Here is a 15,770-nt window from a genome sequence, read left to right as displayed (position 1 = left end):
CTCGAGACTTGATGCCCTCGTTCTAGTTCTCCCAGCCTGTTCTGGAGGTCCTGGAGGCCTCTCGGAAGGAGTCCACTCGCCAATGTTACTATCAGAAGTAGACCCGTTTTTCTTCTTGGTGTGCTCAGCTGCGCCAGAACCCGCAGTCTGCCTCCTTGTCTTCTGTCCTGGATTATCTGTTGCACTTATCTGGCGCTGGACTCAAATCCTCATCGATTCGAGTCCCCCTCAGTGCCATTGCTTCTTTTCATCAACTGATTGATGGTAAATCTCTCTCTGTTCATCCTGTGATTTCCTGCTTCATGAAAGGCCTTTTTCACATTCATCCACTCCTTAAACCTCCTCCTCCTGTGGTTTGGGATCTCAACGTGGTCCTTGCTCAATTGATGAAGCCTGCTTTTGAGCCGCTGGCGCGGGTTCACTTGAAGTTTCTCACTTGGAAGGTTGTGTTTTTTATTGCCTTCACTTCTGCCCGTCGGGTCAGTGAGCTTCAGGCCTTGGTGGTGGACCCGCCTTTCACTGTCTTCCATCATGATAAGGTGGTTCTCCATATCCATCCATCTTGCTAAGGTTGTTTTGGATTTTCACATCAACCAATCCATTGTTCTGCCTGTGTTTTTTCCAAAGCCCCATTCTCATCCTGGAGAAATGGCTCTGCATTCCCTTGACTGTAAGCGTGCGCTAGCTTTCTACTTGAAGCGCACCGCTCCTCATTGTACCGCTCCCCAGCTGTTCATCTGTTTCGATCCTAATCTCTTGGGGCGTTCTGTTTCTAAGCGGACCATTTCAAACTGGTTGGCCACTTGTATCTCTTTCTGTTACGCTCAGGCTGGACTCTCCCTGCCGGGTCGAGTCACTAGCCACAGGGTACGGACGATGGTGGCATCTGTTGTTTTCCTCCGCTCGACTCCGATTGAGGAAATCTGCAAGGCTGCCACTTGGTTCTCAGTTCATACATTCACCTCTCATTACTGTCTGGATGCTTTCTCCAGGCGTGATGGCCATTTTGGTCAGTCGGTTTTGCAACATCTGTTCTCCTAACTTGCCAACTCTCCCACCATCCCTTTCTGGTTAGCTTGGAGGTCTCCCACATGTAGAGAATATGCTGCCTGCTTGTCCTGGGATAAAGCACAGTTACATACCATAACAGGTGTTATCCAGGGATAGCAGGCAGATATTCTCGCAACCCACCCACCTCCCTGGGTTGGCTTCTTTGCTAGCTATCTGAACTGAGGTCACGCTGAGGAGATGCATGCCCTAGGTCGGGCGGGAGGGGCACTCGCGCATGCGCGGTCCACTCGCAAGCTAGAAGATCTTCAAGCAAGTCTGCTTGCTAGAACGTCCGCTAGGGGGCTCCATAGATGACATCACCTACATAAAGAGAATATCTGCCTGCTGTCCCTGGATAACACCTGTTACGGTAAGTAACTGTGCTTTATCCTAGGACAAGCAGGCAGCATATTTTCACATGTGGGTGACGTCGATTACGGAGCCCAGTACGGACAGTGCTAAAAGTACATTGGCACTTTAAGCTTTCTGAAGCTTTAAGACTGCCCGCACCGCACATGCGTGATTGCCTTCAACGCGCAGTTCCTCAGTTCTTTCTTTTCCACAGAACAAATAAATAGTGTATTTTTGGACTCCGTACATACTTCGTTTGCCTTCCCGTCAAACGCTCTTTTTTGACTAGGGTTTCCTAAACCCTTATTTGTTTTTTCCTTTATTATTTTCTAAAAAATAAATAAGAAGAGGGAAAGAGCAACTTTATTTCTTCTCTCCTCAGTCCAGTCATATGGGCCCACTTCGGTTGTTTTTTCCTTCTCTGCAAACTAGTCCTTTGACTTTGCTGCTGAAATTTTTCTTTTGATGTCAAAGCTCCTGTCCAGTTTCCAAAAAGTGTTATAGGTGTCAGTACCCTATATCACTAATTGACCCACATAGTTGGTGTATCCAGTGTTTAGAGCCTGAGCACCGTGTTGAAACTTGAGCGTGTTCTACCCTTCAGCAGTGCTCCCAAAAGACTCATCTTTGAGAGAAGCTGTTTGGGCTGACTATGGACTCCAAGGATCAGTCTACATCAGGGTTTCTCAAAGTCCCTCCTTGAGGGCCGCAATCCAATCGGATTTTCAGGATTTCCCCAATGAATATGCATGAGATCTATGTGCATGCACTGCTGTTAATGCATATTCATTGGGGAAATCCTGAAAACCCGACTGGATTGCGGCCCTCAAGGAGGGACTTTGAGATCCCTGGTCTACATCATCATTACCGGCGGTACCGCCATCTACCCCTCCATTAACATCACAAGGTGTTCCACCATCTGGGAAGCCTGCTAAGGAAGCCATCCTCTTCCCAGCAAGCGTTGCAGGCCTCTGCAGCATCAAGTCCCTCGATGCAGGCCATACGTCGACACTGGTGTTCTCCCTCAGTGCATTCTGTGTCTCCTGAAGGGCGTGACACATCATCATTGTCACCCACCCCTTGACACACTGAGGCACTGATGGTATTGGTTGCTGAGCCAATGATACTGATGCAGGTCTTTAAGGAGCAACTTTTTACAGAAATGGTGGTAGATGCATGGAACAGTCTCCTGGAAGAGGTGGTAGAGACAGAGATTGTGTCTGAATTCAAGAGTGCCTGGGATAGGCACGTGGGTTCTCTGAGAGCGAAAGAGGTAATGGTTACTGCGGATGGGCAGACTAGATGGGCCATTTATCTGCCTTCATGTTTCTATGTTTCTAACTGCGGGATTTCCTGCAAAGGAAGCTCGGTGATATCCTTCTGCAGCTATCCACACCATTGCTTACATTGACTCCCAATGTATCGGCCCAACCTGAGCATAGCACGTCAGGACCACATGGTACTACTGCTACTCTTGCATCGGATTGTCGTTCTCCATCAATTCATCTACATCAATGCGCTTCATTGAAACATTAACGTTCCCCTTTGATGCATCAAAGCTTTAAGTCTAAACATCATCATTCAAGATTGAAGCATTGACGCACATCTTCATCATCATCTTCAGACCAGTACCAGAGAAGTCTGAGGAGCTCTTCTCGACGTTCTCATTGTCATTGAACTCCAACCTCCAGACAGCACCTTTCTCCTCCACCATCGAGAGAATCTCCTGGTCCGTTGAAAATCAGGGGCGGGAAACTACGAGGTGACACCAGGAAATTCTTTTTCACTGAAAGAGTGGTTGATCGCTGGAATAGTCTTTCACTACAGGTGATTGAGGCCAGCAGCGTGCCTGATTTTAAGGCAAAATGGGATCGGCACATGGGATCTATTCACAGGGCAAAGGTAGGGGAGGGACATTAAGGTGGGCAGACTGGATGGGCCGTGGGCCCTTATCTGCCGTCTATTTCTATGTTTCTATGCCTACTGTAGATTCTGATGTTTCACACTACAACACTGGCACTGAACAGGAGCATACATTATCTGCACCTGAATCGTATGGTATTCACTTGGATCCTTCCTCTCCTCCACTTAGACATCGATCTCCTCCAGAAGGACTGTCATTTATCAAATATATCAGACAGTTAAGGCTCTACTTGTCAAGCTGGAGTTCAGTACTGAACCTAGAGCTGAACTGGACGCTTTGGATTATGATGAGCCTCCTAAGGAGCTTCTTAAATTACCTCTTCATAATTTGCTACAGGAAGCTGTCTTTAAGAATTGGTTAACACCTCTTTCTACTGTAGTAGCTCCGAGAATGATTGACTTGTTATAACAAATTCAGTCTTGCCCTGGATTTAATAAACCGCAATTGTCGCATCAATCATTGCTGGTAGAGTCCACTCTGAAAAAATCTTCCAGCTCCAGAGCCTATGCTACAGCACCACCAGGATGTGAGGGACATACTATGGACAAGTTCAGTCACTATTTTTATCAGAACTCAATGTTGGCTAACAAAGTTCTTAATTATAATTTTTATATGATCTTTTATCTAAAGCAGCTCATCAAACACTTGTCTGACTTTGAACAATATATTTCGGTGGACTGCCTTCCTGAGTTTCAAGAGACTACCAGCAACTTACTTCAAACTCGGAATTTGGTACTTTCAAATTAACATCAAAAGCTTCAGCAATGGCTATTGCTATGAGATAGTAACATAGTAGATGACGGCAGATAAAGACCCGAATGGTCCATCCAGTCTGCCCAACCTGATTCAATTTAAATTTTTTTTTTTTTCCTTCTTAGCTATTTCTGGGCGAGAATCCAAAGCTCTACCCGGTACTGTGCCTGAGTTCCAACTGCCAAAATCTCCGTCAAGACCCACTCCAGCCCATCTACACCCTCCCAGCCATTGAAGCCCTCCCCAGCCCATCCTCCACCAAACGGCCATACACAGACACAGACCGTGCAAGTCTGCCCAGTTACTGGCCTAGTTCAATATTTAATATTATTTTCTGATTCTAAATCCTCTGTGTTCATCCCACGCTTCTTTGAACTCAGTCACAGTTTTACTCTCCACCACCTCTCTCGGGAGCGCATTCCAGGCATCCACCACCCTCTCCGTAAAGTAGAATTTCCTAACATTGCCCCTGAATCTACCACCCCTCAACCTCAAATTATGTCCTCTGGTTTTACCATTTTCCTTTCTCTGGAAAAGATTTTGTTCTACGTTAATACCCTTTAAGTATTTGAACGTCTGAATCATATCTCCCCTGTCTCTCCTTTCCTCTAGGGTATACATATTCAGGTCTTCCAGTCTCTCCTCATACGTCTTCTGGCGCAAGCCTCCTATCATTTTCGTCGCCCTCCTCTGGACCGCCTCAAGTCTTCTTACGTCTTTCGCCAGATACGGTCTCCAAAACTGAACACAATACTCCAAGTGGGGCCTCACCAATGACCTGTACAGGGGCATCAACACCTTCTTCCTTCTACTGACTACGCCTCTCTTTATACAGCCCAGAATCCTTCTGGCAGCAGCCACTGCCTTATCACACTGTTTTTTCGCCTTTAGATCTTCGGACACTATCACCCCAAGGTCCCTCTCCCCGTCCGTGCATATCAGCTTCTCTCCTCCCAGCATATACGGTTCCTTCCTATTATTAATCCCCAAATGCATTACTCTGCATTTCTTTGCATTAGACTAACATGGCTCCGAGTCTCGGACATGGATGTCAATATCCAGAATTGTTTAGCAGATATTCCTTGCCTGGGTCAAGAGTTTTTTGGTGACAAGGTTGAAGACACTATTCAGAGGCTTACTAAACATCAGCAGAGTTGAACTGATTAACAGGTTCTAAGGCTAATACCCAAGCATCTAAGCCTTCTTAGAGACCTACATCTGTACCATTCAAGAGGCGCTATCCGTCAGCATCCTCTTCCTTCAAGCCTCCTCCACAAAAGAGACAAAAGCAGCAATACCTCAGAAGTCTCAACCCACATCTGCTCAGAAACCAGCTCAGTCTTTTTGACCTGCTATTAGAGAGCATAAGCAAACTTCTGCCACCTCATCCTCCTCTCCATCCTATAGGAGGACGTCTTCAGATTTACCATCAGTGTTGGATTCTCATCATCTCAGACACCTGGGTCTTAAAAATCATAAGGGAGGGTTATTCACTCCATTTTATCACCATCCCGGCAGACAACCCTCCAAGAGAGTTTTCTTTCACATCTCTACAGACATCCCTTCTTCTTCAGGAAATTGAAGCTCTGCTTCAGTTAAATGCCATAGACGTAGATCTCCCTTCCCAGAAAAATCAGGGGTTCAAGTCCAAGTATTTTCTAATTTCAAAGAAGACGTGAGGTCTTCATCCTATCTTCGACCTCTGAGAACTCAACAAATACCTGGTGAAAGAAAGGTTTTGCATGCTATCTCTGGGAATCCTATATCCTCTTCTAGAGTGAAACTATTGGCTATGCTCTCTAGATCTCAAAGAGGCCTATACTCACATATCTACCCATCCCAACCACAGAAAATGTTTTTGTTTCCAGATAACTTGCCAACATTTTCAGAACAAAGTTCTACCATTTGGACTGGTTTCTTCTCAAGAGTGTTCACTAAGTGCCTTGTGGTAGTTGCAGCAACTCTAAGAACAAACAGGTTCCAAGTCTTTCCCTATCTAGACGATTGGCTGATAAAAGCTGCATCGCCTCCAGTGGTGCACACTGTAACACAGAAGACAATTCTTTTTCTTCAGCTTCTAGACTTCGAAGTCAACTTCTCCAAGCAGAATTGAGTTCAGCCTATTGGTCTGGCCCTCCAAACCAGTCCCAGTTTCTCATGTGGCCCCTTGGGAAAATTAATTGCCCACCCCTTCACTAGGAGGTTATACACTTTCAAATCAGAAGTTTGCCATCTGGTGAGAATGCACAGCCCTTGATACTTTCTTCTGTCCAACACAAAAAATGCTTTAAATGCATTCTCCACCTTTCTGAGCAATGTCTCAAGATGTAACTCTGTAAGGGTTCATCCGAGTGCAGTTAACTCTGAACACCATGCAAAGGGTAGGCCCATCTCTGCTTATTCTCAGCTGTTTACTTCATGCAGGGCTTAAGCAAAAAATCCACCATCAAGCCCCTCATCATGTCATAGGATCTAAATTTTGTCCTTAATCAACTGACAAAAGCTTCTTTTGAATTACTGTACTTTGATACCTATTACCCGAGGAACCTGACCTGAAAGGTCTTATTTTTGGTGGCTCCAAGCCTTAGTAGCCAATCCATCTTACACAAAATTTCATCATGAGTGTTTTTGTGCATTCAACCAAAGTTTCTTAAGGTAATGTTAGAGTTCTGACTTAACCATTCAGTTGATCAAACCAACATTTTTCCTGAAAATTCAGGCCCAATGAGGTGAAAATGCACTGTACACTCTGGACTGTAAAAGATCATTGGCCTTCTACTGTATCTAAAGAGGACTATAGCCCATAGAAAGTCCACTCAGCTTTTGTGGGGGGTGGGTGGGGGGGTTAACCCCAACAGAATGCAGGGCTGCCATCACTAAAGACACCATTTCAAATTGTCTTGCAGACTTTATGTACTATACTTATGCCCAGGCTGGGCTGTCTCTGGAAGCTACATCAGTAGCTCATCCAAGGTTAGCCTTCATTGAGGAGATTTGCAGTCCATACTTTCACATCTCATTACTGTTTGGAACAGGATTCCCAATATGACGGCTAGTATGGTTAGACAGTTCTTCAGAATTTACTTAGAGTCCAGAATCCAGCTCCACCTTCCCCCAACAGGCCTCTTTTACCCTCTTTATTTCAGACAGCCTGATATCTAGGGAGTCCCATCAGGAAGAATAATGACATCTTGCCTGTCCTCGGAGAAAGCTATAGCAGGGTTCTTCAAGAACAACGGCTGCTTATTCCCATCTCCTCTTGGAGTTATATTCTATAAGCTATAGAAATAGACTGACTTGGCCCCATTCCTCATTGGGGGGGGGGGGGGTGCAGGAAAATGTGCACATGTGCTATATGTTGCTCTCAAATTCTTCTAGAAAGATGCTGGGGAAAGGTTACACCGGGCTCTGTGAAATAAGTTACATTACATTAGAGATTTTGGTTCCGCCATTACCTTTTTTCAGGATTTCCCCAATGAATATGCATTGAAAGCAGTGCATGCACATAGATCTCATGCATATTCATTGGGGAAATCCTGAAAACCCGACTGGATTGTGGCCCTCAAGGAGGGACTTTGAGATCCCTGGCATAGGGTGAATATAATATGATTAGTTCAGGAGGATACATTGTAACACCATATCAACAGCCCATGTAATTAGCTTGTTTTATTACACACTACAGAAGGCTATGCTTTGTGACACCATTGAAAAAGCTAATGTAAACTGCTCAGATTTGACTATTCCAGTCATTAGTAGCAGCATATAAGCTTGAATAAACAGTAAATATTTCTACTGTCTTCTCCTCCTCCCCATGCATAGCCCATATTACAGTATATGAATGGTATCGATCTATTCAGTTAGATTTTTGGATTCATACTATCCATATAGTTTTTAAAACATACAGATAGTAAAATAGTACATTTATGGCTAGCAGTGAATATATAATTTCATTTGACTATTAGATGAAATGTACTTAGTGTGAAGGTCAGGTTGTTATGGTCTTGCAATTTAACTTAATCAGTAAAAAACGGAATAGTTCTGCAAAATATATACTTTTGCTTGTTTTTTTTTTTCCACTGCATCCAGGGTAGGGGGAGGGAGGTGTGTTTTGTTTGGGGTTTTTTTACATGGGTTATTTATGAAGAGGCCAAAAATAGGACACAATGGATCAAAATATGATATGGTTATATTCATTTAAAAGTAACTGATCCTTGGTGCAAGTTTATAATCTTTTTAATAAAGTCAAATTCACTGTAAATCTTGTTTTTAGAACCCAGCGTACTATAAGTGGCCCATTTACACCTGGTCTGGAAATCACCACAAAGTTGTTTGTTGTTTCACATGATGGAAAATTGCTGTTCAGTGCAGGACATTGGGACAACAGTATCAGAGTGACATCCGTCACAAAAGGAAAATTGATTGGACACCATATCAGTCACATGGGTAAGGAACTGAACAAAATTGCAGGAAGAAGCAAGTGCAGGCTGCTTTACTGTGTTGAGGGTAGAGGGGCTTAATTGGATAAATATAAGAATTATTGAAAGTTGATATGCATATGAATTTAAAATGATAGTATCTAAAGATGAAATGTAAGTGATCTTAAAAACCTTTTATACAGACTTCATAGAAGCCAACTTTTGCCAGAACCAATATGGCTACTAGAAATTAACATGTTTTATAATTTTTTATTCAATATGGGTATGGTTACCCTGTTGAAATCAGTACTACTTGGTTTTCCTGTTATCAGGACACTTAATTTCTGAGAAATTTATCAGCTTTATTTAAAATTCTAGCAAACATATTTGTATCGGTGATATTGAGCAAACTAAGCATGTTATTGTTGGTTCTTTGGTGAAGGTTTAATGAAGAAAATCTACAGGAAGTTAAAATGCAAAATATAGGAAAAGTTAAAATGCAAAAAATATAAGAATGCAGAAAAAGAGCAAGGTAACTGGGCAGAGATGATACCAGTATAATGTTAAAGAATGTTTAGCAGTATAAAAACAAGAAAACTAATGTATTGGGTTTATTTTAACTAATTCTGTGTAACAAGTCTGAAAGTTATCCTAGAACAAGCAGGCAGCATATTCTCACATGTGGGTGACATCATCCACAGACCCCAGTACGGACAGTGCAAAAAGTGTACTGTCACTTTAAAAGTCTTGAGGTCTGCAGCATACCATGCATGCACCGGTGCTTTCCTGCCTGTCGACAGCTCACAGAACCATCAGTTCTCAGTTTTCCATGGAGCTGAGAAACTGAGTTTTGTAGTAGAGAGTTGTGTGCTGATAGAAATCAAAGTCTCCTTTGGAATCAAATCTGTTCCCGCCCATCTGCACTGGAATCATTTCCGTCCCTGCCTGACCCAAAAGTAATCTCATCTGTCCCCGCCCGTCCCCTTAACTTCAGACTTCCTGTACTATACTTATGCCCAGGCTGAGCTGTCTCTGGAAGGTCATGTCATAGCTCACAATGTTAGGACCATGGCTGCATCAGTAGCCCACGCAGGGTTAACCTCCATTGAGATTTGCATCCATTGAGGAGATTTTCAGTCCATACTTTCACATCTCATTACTGTTTGGAACAGGACTCCTAATATGACGGCCAGTATTACAGTCAGAATTTACTTAGAGTCCAGAATCCAGCTCCACTGTCCCCAACAGGCCTCTTTTACCATCTTTATTTTAGACAGCCTGATATCTAGGGAGTCCTATCAGGTAGAATAATGACATCCTGCCTGTCCTCAGAGAAAGCTATAGTAGGGTTCTCAAAGAACAATGTTTGCTTATTCTGTCTGCCCTGCCCATCTCCCCTTGGAGTTATATTCTATTAGCTATAGAAATAGACTGACTTGGCCCCCATGCTACATGGGAGGGGGGGGGGATATGCACATGTGCTATATGTTGCTCTCAAATTCTTCTGGAAAGGTTACACTGGGTTCTGTGAAATAAGTTGCGTTACATTACATTAGAAATTTCTATTCCGCCTTTACCTTGTGGTTCAAGAGTTATAAACGGTGGGTTATAGTGGAAAATCATTGGTGATTTCAAGAGAGGGTAAGGAGTAGCACAGGTGGAATCTGTGAGGCAGGAAGAAGGTGGGAGGAAGGGAGGTATTTGTGATGTTAAGACTGTTTCAGGGATTTCTTGAAGAGAATAGTTTTTATTTCTTTTCTGAACAACTTGTTATCTATATTGTGGATAAATGTTGCTACTGTAGTTATTTCATTTAATTATGCTACTGAATTAAAAGTAGTGACCCACTTACAAATAAGCAAAGACGCTTTATTAATTTGGAAATATTTATTGGGAAGAATACATACTTTGTAAATGGGTCTCTGCAAGAGCCTCTAATGTAAATATAAATACTCCATCTGATGAGGACAAGCTACGTCAGCTGAGGATTTTCTTTGAAGGTGACCAGGGGTCCCTTATATCAAGCTTGTCAGGCAGCAGCAGCATCCCTGAGTCACAAATGCTGGCACCTCAGTTGTTCAGGGATGCTGCCAAGCAATTGATACGCTTAGTGGACGGAAGTTCTGACTGCTTTGGAGCAGGTCCTCAGCTGGCGGTACTTGGGGATTCCCACCAGCCACAGTAAAGGTCAGCAAGTACTTCAGCACTGGAGAACACAATACAAAGACATCAGCTATGTACATTTCCCAAAGCTAACACATTTCAGTCAATAAATTCCTTTTTTTTTTTTTTTACCTTTGTTGTCTGGAGATTTATTTTTTCATCAAGATGGTTCCAGTTTCTCTTTTTTTCTGCTTTCCTGTCTTCTGCAAATGGTTGCTTCTGCAAATTGATTCCTTCTACCATAGTCCAGCATTTCTCTCTTCCCTCCCTTCCATTGTACAGCATCCTTACACCCTTCTGTCCTGGATCATTCTTCCTCTTTTTGCCCTTCCCATTCCTACACAGCATTTCTTCCTCTCTCCTTCACCCCCATGTGCAACATGTCTCCCTCTCTCTCACTGTCCACCATCTCTCTTTCTCTCATTCCCTCTCTTGCTTTAAAGGGAGTGGGGAAAGAGAGAGAGAGAGAGGGAGGAATCCAGGGTGCATCGCTTCCATCCCCTCTACTGCCACATCCAACATTTCTCCCTCTCTCATCCTCTGGACCACATGCAGCATCTTTCACCCCTACCCACCAGCCTCAAGCACATTTCTCTTTCCATCACTTCTCTCCAGCATCATGCTATCTCTCTCTCTCTCTCTCTCCATTCTCCCCACTAATGCTCCCTGATTCAGAGAAAAGTTTTTTTATTCGATTTTCGATTTGGCCTATTGAATTGATTTTTCAATTCGATTCACTTTTTCCGCACATAGGGCGTTTTTTTAAAATGCCCTGACAGGTTTATTATATATCCTTTTCACACACTCCAGCCCCCTTTGCCCTCTCCAGCCCCATGCCAACACTGTAGTGTACACACCCCAGCCCCCTTTGCCCTCTCCAGCCCATGCCAACACTATAGTGTAAACAAAATAAAAAAGACTTTTCCTCTCTCTGTTAGATCCTAGCCCATTTTTACTGTCTTAACACCAGCTCTGGCAGGATACAAATTTCACAAAAAAATTAATTATTTTTCGACCTTTTGTTGTCTGGTCATTTTATTATTCAAATCATGTTGGTCCCAGGCTCTGGTTTCTGTTTGTCTTCTGTTAACTCGCTCGCCAGGGTCTCCTGCCCATTTGACATTTTCTTCTTTCTCCACGCTCAACATACATCTTCCATCTCTGTACCTCTGTGCCTTCCCTTCCACTACCATATCCAACATTTCTGTTTCTTTCCCACTGTCTACCATCTCTCTCTTTCTCGGCCCTGGATAAGACCTCTCTATTCCCCTCCATGCAGCATCTCTCCCTTCTTCCCCTCCATTTACATGTGTACCTTTTCTTTCTCTCCATGCACCATCTCTCTCTACCCTATGTTTCCCTCTCTCTTCTCCATGCACGTGTCCCTCTCCTCCACCATATGCAGGATATCTCCCTCTCACTCTTTCTACCTCTGTTTCATCTCTCCCTTCCTCTCCTCCATCCCATCACCACCAATTCTTCCTCTCTCCTCCCTATGTCATGAGTACTGTTCATGTTGGCAGTCAAATATAGAAACATGATGGCAGATAAAGACCAAATGGCCCATCTAGTCTGCCCATCTGCAGTAATCATTATCTTTCTCTCTCTCTGAGAGATCCCATGTGCCTATCCCAGGCCCTCTTGAATTCAGACACAGTCTCTGTTTTCACCACCTCTTCCGGGAGACTGTTCCACACATCTACCACCCTTTCCTCCTACTGGCCTGGAACTGTCCCCTCACAAGCAGCTTTCTTCCTTCCTATCCCCCTCTGCAACTGCTTTTCATCTCTCCTCCCCATCCCCTATGCAGCACCTCCTGCCACACACACCCCCTTCCTCCTTTGGGCCTCCTAAAGTAGCAGCAGTGGTAGCAGTGACCGGCCTGACAGAGGCAGCACGGTGAACAGGCTTCTTGTGGCCTGCCTGCCAGTGCTTCTCTCTGCCGCGTCATCAGTGGCACATCAGAGGAAAGACCATGGCTGGGCAGGCTAGGAGAAGCCTGTTCATTGTGCTGCCTCTGCCACACCGGTGACTGCCACCGCTGCTGCTACATTAGGATGCCCAAAGATATGACAGGTCAGAACTCACTGAATCAGCGAATCTGATTTTTTTTTTAAAAAGTGAATCGATTCAAATTGGTGAATCAGGCAGCACTACCCTACACCACCTTGTCCAACATTCCTACCTCTTGCATCCCTTCCAATCTGTCCCACTGTTCCCTCTCCACTGCTATATACAACATTTCTCCCTCTCATCTTTCTCTTCCCATGCATCTCTACCTCACTCCTCTCCCTCCCAATGCTCAGCAATTCTCTTTCTTCCTTCATAAGGCCACGGGCAGTGATTCCTGCGCGCTGCACCTGGCTGACCCGGAATCCTTCCCTCTGATGTCAGCTGTGAAGTGAGAGGGAAGATTTCTGAGTCGGCTGCGGGCAGCATGCCGGGATTGAGGGCAGCTGGAGGGCATGAAGGAGGCACTGTTAAGGCATCACACTCATGGGAGTTGCTCAAGGTGCCTCCATCCCTTCAGGATTTTTTGCCTTCCTGTTTCCTTTTTAATTCATAAGTGTTTATTTTCCTTTTACTGTGGTTTAAAATTTTTAACTTTTGACCATTTTTCGTTTTTGGTTCTTTGGGCTCTTTTTTGCCTGTTTTCAGGCCAGAAGCATCAAACCTTTTTCGACTTAACAACTACTCTTGGACCACTGAGTCCGTTGATCTCACATTGGCAGTGTTCCTCTTGATGTCAATGGCTTTAAGCAGTGTACTTGGTATAACCAGACTATATCTGTCACTGATCCACACAACTGGTGTGTCTAGTGCTTTGGTCCTTAACACTCTCCTGATTCTTGCACCTGCTGTTCTAAATTGCAAAAACAGCCACTTAGGCTTAAACCAATCCATTGTGCTTCCAGTCTTCCTCCCAAGACCACACACACACATTCTGGTGAAGCCACACTTTACATGTTGGACTGCAAACATGCATTAGCTTATTATTGAATTGGACTAAACCTCACAGAATTTCCACTCAACTGTTCCTGTCATTCAATCCTAACAGATTTGGAGCACCTGTCACCAGGGGAACTATCTCCACATAGCTAGCAGACTGTATCTCCTTCTGCTATACTCGGGCTGTGCTGACACTGCAAAGCTGTGTCACTGCACATAAGGTTAGGGCAATGGCCACTTTGATAGCATACCTACATTCCACTCCCATTGAGGACATTTGTAAGACAGCCACCTGGTCCTCAATTCATACCTTAACATCCCACTATTGTTTGGAGAATCATTCCAGACGAGATAGTTGTTCAGCCAAGCAGTTCTACAAAATTTATTCTCTGTTTAGATGCCAATTCCCCTCCAACCCTGTTAAACTTGTTGGACTCCTGTTAATACAAAGATTATTACCTCTCACATGATCCTGGCAGCTAGGGAGTCCCACATATGAGAATATACTGCCTGTTTGTCCTAGGATCAAGCACAGTTACTTACCTGTAACAGGTGTTATCCGAGGACAGCAGGCAGATATTCTCACAACCCTCCCTCCTTCCTAGTTGGCTTCTTAGCTTTTTTATTGAATTGATGGTCCCGCGAGTCGACGTTGGGCTGGAAGGCACCGGCACATGCACTGTACGGGTGATCCTCAAGACTTTTAAAGTGACAGTACGCTTTTTGAACTGTCCATACCAGGCCTCATGGATGATGTCACTCACCTGTGAGAATATCTATCTGTTGTCCTCAAATAACACCTGTTTGTAACTGCTATACTGTCAGATAACATTATCTATTTGATTGTGTTTTTGCTATCTGTGTTTAAAATAATAGTAAAAAATTAAGCAGTAAAAATTAGCAGCATGGGGGGGAGGGGGAGGTTAATGGATTATTTTGAAATATTTGAATAAAAATTAGTGGAAAAAAAATATAAGCCTAGAAATGTTCAGGCAAAAGTTGAAAATGAAGTGGCCTAAATTATGGGATTGTTTGCAAATTTTAAGAGTAAAAAAGACCTGCAGGATGATTTATTGTATAGCTGTTCATTTTTAAAGTTGTTGACAAATTTGCCATGTCTAAAAAAAAAAAAATAAAACAATACAAATTTAAAATGGTACTGTATTGACAAAATATACCAAAATTGAGAACCACTTGCAAAAGATCAAAAGTAGACACTGATTTTAGATTCCCTATGAAAATCTCAACTTTTCATTAAGTAAATTGATTAAACTATAATCTTATAATCAACTTAAACTAATGGGGACAAGCCTCAGACATAGGAGCACCTATTTCCCAAAATGGGATTGCTTTAAGAGAGAAATAAATTACTGTCTTCCCTCCTTATAACATCATCGGCTAGATACTCCTATGTCTGATACATATAATATATATCAGGGGTGCCCAATACGTCGATCGCGATCGACCAGTAGCTCAGGAAGGCAACGTGAGTCGATCGCGGAGCCCATCCCGGGCTCCGTGATAGACTCGTGTTGCCGTCCTGATCTACGGGCTGATCAGTCTTCCTCTCCAGTGTTCTCCCTAGGGCCTTTTAGCTGGGCGGTCTGCCCAGCTGTCATCTGCCGCTGCTGAACATTAAAAAAACCCCCAAAAAAACGGCTTGGAGATTTCAGCCAGTAGCGAACTTATGCGTGCCGGCTTCTCTTCTCTTCCCTCCGAAACCGGAAGTTATGTCCGGGGGGGGAGAGAAGGGAAGCCGGCACGCACATGTTGAGAGCCCTGAAGCAAGCGTTCGCTACGGGCTAATGCGGGAGACAGGTTAGTGAAGCATTTGTTCTTCTTCCTGCCGGGTCCTGTCTACTTTCTGTTTCCGCGAAGGCAGGACCCGGCAGCATTTCCCCCAATAGGTTGATCACGATCTTGGGCTGATCAGCCTTCCTCTTCCCGACGGCAGAATTGACGTCGGGGAGTGGAATGCTGGTTGGCTGAAGCAGGGAGAGCTTGGGGCCTGTTATTGGTGGCGTTTGGGTCCTGGTCCCCGATGGCAGTGGCTTGGGGGAGGGCAGGGAGAAAGAAAGAAAAAGGGCAGGCAGGGAGACAGAAGGAAAGAAGAGAAACAGAAAAAAAAGAAAGGGAGGCAGAGAGAAAGAAAGGGAAGAGGAAGG

General features: G+C 44.1%; 1 protein-coding gene across 3 annotated transcripts in view; it reads left to right on the top strand.

The window, feature by feature from the left end:
• The window catches only part of NBEAL1 (neurobeachin like 1), a 400,332-nt gene that overhangs the window by 349,352 nt on the left and 35,210 nt on the right, over positions 1 to 15,770 (top strand). For all 3 annotated transcript variants that reach the window (XM_033945971.1, XM_033945972.1, XM_033945970.1), the window contains one exon: positions 8,349 to 8,521. In XM_033945971.1, the coding sequence (XP_033801862.1) occupies positions 8,349 to 8,521 (173 nt within the window). The remainder of the gene's footprint in view (positions 1 to 8,348; positions 8,522 to 15,770) is intronic.

The sequence above is a fragment of the Geotrypetes seraphini genome, chromosome 5, assembly GCF_902459505.1.
Source record: "Geotrypetes seraphini chromosome 5, aGeoSer1.1, whole genome shotgun sequence".
Lineage (NCBI taxonomy): Eukaryota > Metazoa > Chordata > Amphibia > Gymnophiona > Dermophiidae > Geotrypetes > Geotrypetes seraphini.
Note: the sequence above shows the minus strand (reverse complement) of the source record. Positions and strands in the feature narration are given on the sequence as shown.